We start from the raw sequence: 7,524 nt of genomic DNA on the forward strand, positions 1-7,524 counted from the left end.
AGTCCGCCCTGAAGACCAGAACGGCGCGGGAACACGGCGAGAAGTACGCGCGGAGCAAAGGTAAGTGAATTGATACAATATGGGGAATGAATTACTATAGGGGGATGAATTACTATGGGGGATGAATTACTATATGGGGGATGAATTACTATAGGGGGGATGAATTACTATGGAGGATGTATTACTATAGGGGGGATGAATTACTATAGGGGGGATGAATTACTATGGGGGATGAATTACTATATGGGGGATGAATTACTATGGGGGATGAATTACTATATGGGGGATGAATTACTATATGGGGGATGTATTACTATAGGGGGGATGAATTACTATATGGGGGATGTATTACTATAGGGGGGATGAATTACTATATGGGGGATGAATTACTATAGGGGGGATGAATTACTATAACTGAAGTTTTAACTGAAGAAGCAGGCGGCAGAAGCAGATTTGTTGCTGTGCACAGCTGATCCATATTATTATTTGTAGTTTGATGGAACTTTAGTATCTAAATTCATTGCTTCTCAGTAACTTTGCAACATAGTTTCCTAGCATTATACAGGAGGGCCTGGAATTGTCCTTGCGGTGTATAATGGTGACAATGTATCAGGAAATGGAAGTCTCTGCTCGGTGTCAGGATTCATGTGACAGTAAGGTCACTCACACTTCCCACCAGTCCTCCCAGTCTCAGCCAGTGGAAGAGCTGTGTGCGCGGCCTGGTGTTTCAATAAAGCTGTTACAAAGTGACCTTGAGTGGGTTCTCCTCCCTCCATCCGGGTTCGCTTTATAAAGAGCGTAGCGCGCTTGCGTAGTGTTCTCCGTTCAGTTCGACCTCTGGTGCCGGTAAGCACAGTGAGGCAGGTAGGCCCCGACATTTGGTTAATCCACCGCCATCCTTCCTCCCAGGATTCCCCCGGGTCCTCCCGTGGTGGGCAACGGTAGAGCCCCCCCTCAGTGTCCGGTTGTCGGATGATATTAGCCGGCAGTTGTATGTATTTCTCTGTGAGTCATTCTCCCCGTTCTCTCTCTCTCCGCAGAGGGGCTGAGCCGTGACCCGACTCCCCGCTTAAGGACACACACACCTCCCTCCATCATGTACGCCTGTGCGAAGTTCGTCTCTACCCCCTCTCTGGTGAGTACGGAGCTCCGGGCCTAGTCCGGCCCGTGTAGGTCAAAGTCAATGTCTTCCTGTGCAGAGGCCGCCCAGCGTCCTTCCGGCCTCCTATCATCAGAGGTGACCCGGGCCTGTCTATGGAGGATTGCAGACTGACTGCCAGTGACAGCCGGCCTACTGCCGGGCTGTGACCTACAGGAGGCCCCGGCCAAGGACATGGCAGTGCAGGCTGCACTCCCCGGATGAATGGCCGGACAGTGATTGGCTGCGGTCACCATGTGAGCTCTACAGCTTCTCATATTTTATAGTCATGATTTGTGCCATCCCGAGGGTTCCTGTCTGCCTGCTGCTGATGGCTGGGCTGTCGGCTCCCTTTGACATTGATGCAGTATAGGGCCTGCAGCACCCTGGGCATTGGCTGAGATCCTGATCAGGACACTGCATGGGGGATCCATTGTAATGCCATTCAGCACTGGGGTCCTTGTGTCACAACACTGCATGGAGGTGCATGAAACTGCCTTGCAGCACCAGAATCCTTGCTTTGTAATCCCTATTAGGACACTGCATGGACTTTTTATTATAGGGCCTTCCAGCACTGCAGTCAGCCATTTAAATCCTGGTTAGGACACTTGTCTGAATGGAATTTGCATTGTGCTCCCTTGCAGTACTGTGTTTTGGGGTTTTTTTTGTTTTTTTTTTTTTAAATTTCCTATCAAATCTACTGTCTGCATGGGGTTTGCATTATAATGCCCTTCAGCAGCATTGTCATTTTGGCTTAAATCCCTGTCAGGACACTGCATGGCGTTTTATGTTCTAGTGCTATGCAGAAGGGTCCTTGGTTTAAATTCCTATCTGGACAATGTCTGCATTACATTTGCATCAGTGCCTTGCAGCATTGGAGTTCTTGGTTTAAATCCCTGTCAGTGCACTACACTTGTCTGCATGGAGTTTGCATCATAGTGCCTTACAGCACTGGGGTCCTTGGTCTGGATTTTGGTTAGGGCACTGTCTGCATGGAGTCTGCATGTGTTCCCTCTGCTTTGTTTGGATTTCTTCCAGGTTTGCTAGTTTTTTTTTTTTTTTTTTTTTTCTCCACTCTATAGACATGCAGTAGGTTAACTGGCTCCTGCCCTAGTATGGCATGTTAAGACTTTTGAATGTAAGCTCCTTGAGGGCAGGGACTGATATGAATGGACTCTATGTAAAGCAGTGTAGATCTGTGCTATATAAATGCCTGTAATAAATGGAAGTTTTTTTTTTATGTCTTTAGGTCCGTGCTGGGTCCAGGGCTCTGTATAGACCAATTTCTGCATCAGTTTTGTCTCGGCCAGAGGTCCGAACTGGAGAGGTAACTGTCCAAATGTCTTTGTCCTTGAGTAACTTCTGGGTAGTCAGGTGTTCTGCGAGTACATAGATCAGGTCTTAAACTAGTATATACATCAGGTGTTGTACTCATACATATAGATCATTAGGTCTTGTACTAATACATCACAGTGCTTTGTGAACTGTCACACCCGAGTATAACCTGCAAAATGTGCTCACCCTGAATGAAACAGTAGCAATCCTGCTGGCCTTTGGCATTTCAGTAGCTTTCATAGTCGGTAACACTGACAATGTGGCCTTCAGTTATACTGTCGGCCTTTATTTGAAGGGCATTCTGTTACAGGTCATTGGGATAGTTCAAGGACATTTCAGCCTCTTATAATTCAAAGGCTCACCTATAGATTTTTAGGAAATGTGATTGGTAGACTACATGTTCCTATGACACTGCATTACTTCATTTTTATGTACTTTTTTTTTTTTTCGTTCCTTTAGGGAAACACACTCAGTGGGACACAAAACCCATGCACCCAGCTGGTACTAAGGGCATTTCAGACCAGTGCAGTCAGCAGGGACATTGATACTGCTGCTAAATTCATTGGTGCTGGTGCTGCCACAGTTGGTGTGGCTGGCTCTGGTGCTGGTATTGGAACAGTTTTTGGAAGTCTCATTATTGGTTATGCCAGGTAAGTGTATTTGCTGTAAGTGCCTTGTTAGTATCACCATTTAGTATTAAGTTTGCTCTTGGTGGATTGTTATAGAACAAATCATTTCAGCTTAAGCTGCAGTTTAATGTGCTTAAAATTTATAATTCTGCAGGTACCCTGCTTTTAGTTGGGTTGCCTATAGAGCAGTTTTAAACGTAGTAGAAACTGCTTATATGCCAAATACCAAAAAAAAAATGTAAAACCGCTCCTAATGTAGATTACCCTAGCACTAATAAATTATGCAGCACTCATCACTTGGTCTTGGTGACACTATGGGAAACCTACAAAGGGCACATATGGCAACAAAACCAATTAGTCTTTATCTGTTCTCATTTACTAATGTGCTTTTAAACTAAATAAAAAGCTTGCCTTCTGTCCACATTTGTTTGAGTGTCTGAGTTAGATTTATTAAATGTTAAGCTGTTATGCATGGGATTTATTCATTGTGGCAAGCGTTGCTACGAAAAACTTTCAGAAACCTGTGTGGGTTTCAGTCCCAAATGTTTTTCTGGTGCATACTAAATATGCACACTATGCATGTAGTGCACAGGTCATAAGTTTAATGTGAATGGGTTCTTTGTAGTGCTTTACTGAAATTGCTTGTTCAGTGTAAAATACCAAATTTAGTGTTTGTTTTTTTTTTTTTTTTTTTTAACAATTTTTCTACCTACCTGCTCCTGTGCAATGGCTTTGACCAGAGCAGCCGCGATCTCTTCCTTGGGTCCCTTGTTGAGATTCCTCCTCCCCTCCAAGTGCCCCATAGCAAGCCACTTGCTATGGGGGCACTCATACAGACTCGCTCCTGAGCCCTGCTCTGTCCATTCACACGCAGAGCATGGCCCATCTCCACCCCTGCTCACTGGCTGTGATTGATGGCAACAGGAGCCAATGGCTCCTGCTGCTGTATCTTACGTCAGTGAGTGAGACCTGGGAGAGCTGCTGCTGTGATGCACATCTCTGGATTGAGATGTGGCTCAGGTAAGTTATGGTGGGGAAAATCGTTGCAGAAGGTTTTTTACCTGAATGCATTAAGGTAGAAGCTTGAGACTTTAGAACCACTTTAAATTCCTTTTTTTTGGGGGGGGGGGGCGGGATACACTCTAATGAATTATTGCAAGTAAATGGATACCCAACATGTCAAGTTGTACATGCTTGTGGAATGGTGCCAAACTACAGTACTTACCAGAATCTCCATGGGTGATGCTTTAAAAAAAATTTACAGGCTACCAGTAGACATTCAGTGATACCGCACATGTGGTTTGAGCACCATGTACATATGTGGGCATGGCCTACGTATATGTTCACCACTGCACAGGGGCACTTAAAACTTTAATTACACTTTTTTTACACTGTTGCTTACATTTTTTTTTTTTCTTTTTAGCACTTTTTCCTGTCGCAAGGAATGTAAAAATCCCTTGTGATAGAAATAAACAGTGACAGGCAGGCCCACCTTACAGAGATTTGGGGTTATTAAGACCCCCCATCTCTAAAATCTACAGCATTAGATCAAAAAAGCATTTAGTGATTTGAGAAAAAAATGACCTTGTTTACATGGTGCCGGAAGTGATGTAATGACGTTGGTCTGGTCCTCCAAGGGCATAGAGATGAGTGGAGGCCATATTTCCGTCACTGTCTATGCCCAGCACTGGGATTGTTGGATGGGTTCTCGGGTAAGACTGAACCACCGGGCAGCAACTCTGAGGGGCAGCAGGGGTGGGGCTACTCTGCGCCTGTATCTGTTCCCATTTTCATATCTGTCAAAGGCCGTCGGGTATTTTCAGCTGCCAACATTTTTGGTGCATCCCTATCAGGACTTCGTGTACTGGTGGAATTTTCTGGCCTGAAGTCAAAGGAACATACCTCCAGCAAGTGACTCAAGCAATGGGGAAATGCTAACATGTCAAATCTTGCAGCTTGCACTTTCAGTGTTTTTTTTTTTTTTTTTGTTTTTTTTATCTTCAACTTTATGAACCAAAAGTTCCAAGTGTTTGTGCACCATGGTCCTATTTCTTACAATGTATGGGCTATACCCTGCATGACCGGAAGCCACCTTGACCACAGCTTGCCTTTAGAAAGAAGTGGGGCCATGGAATATGCATGACCAGGCCAGGATGAATGTTCTTTGCAGAGACTGTAGCACCAAGCAGAGCTGCACAGCAAACACTGAGATGGAGAGGAAGGCAAGGAGCTTACAGGTGGGCTGCATTCAGAAGTAAGGAATTTTGAATAGGCAATTGTTACTATACTAAATTTCTTAGCTTTACAGGTTTATTTTAAAGGGTGATTCAGGTTTTTAAGCGGTTATCAGATAAATGCCACATTTGCAAATATAAATTGCCAGTCAGGCAAAGTTTTACCTTTTTTTAAAATGCACTTTTGATGTGCATATGTCTGAAGCCTTCAGACACTTCATCTTTCAAACTGACAGCCAGCATGGACGTACAGGCAATAACACTGAACTGAGGCACTCCTCCGTACCCTTGTAGTTCATTGAAAACTACTTGTCTGCCACGGTAGTGGATGGGACTTGGGTTATTCAGATTGCTATGAATGACTGGGCAGAACACAACCATGCCAGTTTTAAAAATGACAGTAGCTGTAAGGATGTATCAGTTTAAGAACCTTGGGTGGAAGTGCACACTAGTCCCTTCATGCAACCCACTAAATCTGAGCAACAAGTACCTAAACTGCATATTGTATTACTTTTTTGGAAAATGATCTGTCTGATACCGTAAGGTATTTGCACAAAATATTTGGAGATTTTGTATGTGTTTAGGAGAAGTCCTGTCTGTGCCCAAATGCCAGGCTATTCTGAACAGGCAAAAATTTCTGGGAGGTACCAGTGTTTGCCATCTTCATGCCCCCAACACTTTCCTGTTGGCTCATGAGCTGTGGGGGAAATGGCCAGGCTTGGGTCTCCAGCAAGTTCTATATCTTTGCCCAGGCAGTATGGACTCTGACATGGAAAGGGGGAGTAGGTGCATCAGTCAGCTTTGATTGTTTTGGCGGTCATATCAATGGCCTGCACAAGCGGATAACTGGCATTTGTAGGTGAGGGAGTTTTTTTTTGGTTTTTTTGTGTAAAGGCTTTCTACAAGGTGCCAGTTATTTGTACTTAAATTCTTCAGCCGTATGTGCCTCTGTCAACCTTGTTCACCTGCTAGGGTCCAGTCTAATTCCTGTGCTTTCCTCCCCTCCCCCATTTACTAGTCTCAGCCTGATTTTTTTAGCTGCTAAGAACCAGTCTTTGGCCTGAATGGGCCAAGTGACAGGCAATTTTCAGGGGTAAAAGTCCACAATGTAGAAAACCTTTTACACCTATACTGTATAAAACCCTCCTTGTTAATCTACAGCTGCAACATGCCAGCTTTGCTGTTGTCATGGCTTTTGAAAGGTGTAAGGCTGCCCATTATAGCACCTGCTGTGATCTAAAGATGTAGGTCATGCTTCAGGCTCAAAATGAATGTGAGCTTTATAATAGAATAAAGGACAAACTCATCTCATTTGGGTTTTTTCATGTTTATGTTCTAATAGCAGTTTTGTTTTCCTCCTTTTTTAGAAATCCTTCCTTGAAGCAGCAGTTGTTCTCATACGCCATCCTGGGATTTGCCCTGTCTGAAGCTATGGGTCTGTTTTGTTTGATGGTTGCTTTCCTGATCTTATTCGCCATGTAAATGGTGCTGGGAATGTCGACATTCAGTGAACGGCTGTAAACATTTTACTGTGGCACCCAAGAAATGTTGTGTTGTCAAGAAAGTGTACCATATTTCCAAAGTTTTCATTAAAAATGGTAAAACTTAGATACAGAAGTTTGTACTGTTTTTATGTGCCTTCTTCAGTCACTGTATGCTGTAATCTAGAAATATATAAATAACTGAAGAGCCACCTGGGTATTCAAAGCACTAATTTTAAAAATGTACCCTGCCACTTTGCAAAAATCCATTAAAATATCCAGATGGTTACATATATTCTGTGCTGTAAATAAATTGTCTTCCTTTTCTGTGGTTCTTTTTCCTAATCTAATTGCATACATACTGTGCTACAGGCCTTGGACCACAATTTGCAAAATCCAAGACAGCATGTGAGTGCTTCTCCTACCAGGAAAAGGACATGCATTATCAAACTTTTAAAAGGAATGATATTTACAGAACTGGTCTGTTTGGTTTTTCCCTCCCATACAGAGACTGTGCATCATTTTGAACCTGGCTGAAGGTTTAGTAAGTGTTATCTGCACTCCACCCACTTCCTTTGGCTGTGATTACAGCACTGTCTAGGGATGTGCCAGGTGGAGCTCTGAACAGCAGAGTCTGGTGCCATTTACAGGTGGGATGTTGCTTCCTTGGTTCTGCATGTCTTGATTATGAAGCTGCTCAGGTGGAG

At 43.8% G+C, this 7,524-nt stretch overlaps 1 protein-coding gene across 3 annotated transcripts; it reads left to right on the top strand.

Annotated features, from left to right (window-relative positions):
- The first annotated feature begins 701 nt into the window (after positions 1-701).
- ATP5MC3 (ATP synthase membrane subunit c locus 3) lies at positions 702-6,944 on the top strand. Of its 3 annotated transcripts, none has more exons than XM_089690466.1 (5): positions 702-846; positions 1,041-1,135; positions 2,388-2,465; positions 2,933-3,123; positions 6,704-6,944. In XM_089690466.1, exons 2-5 carry the CDS (start codon positions 1,097-1,099, stop codon positions 6,816-6,818), a joined length of 423 nt encoding a protein of 140 aa, XP_089546592.1. In that variant the 5' UTR covers positions 702-846; positions 1,041-1,096; the 3' UTR covers positions 6,819-6,944. The 3 variants fall into 3 exon arrangements, with proteins under 3 accessions (XP_089546592.1, XP_089546593.1, XP_089546594.1); XM_089690467.1 differs by having other exon boundaries at positions 752-860; XM_089690468.1 differs by having other exon boundaries at positions 840-864.
- The last annotated feature ends 580 nt before the right edge of the window (positions 6,945-7,524 follow it).

Source organism: Staurois parvus, unplaced genomic scaffold (assembly GCF_062004578.1).
Source record: "Staurois parvus isolate SC_StPar_1 unplaced genomic scaffold, SC_StPar_1.0 ptg000530l, whole genome shotgun sequence".
In the NCBI taxonomy this organism is placed as follows: Eukaryota; Metazoa; Chordata; class Amphibia; order Anura; family Ranidae; genus Staurois; species Staurois parvus.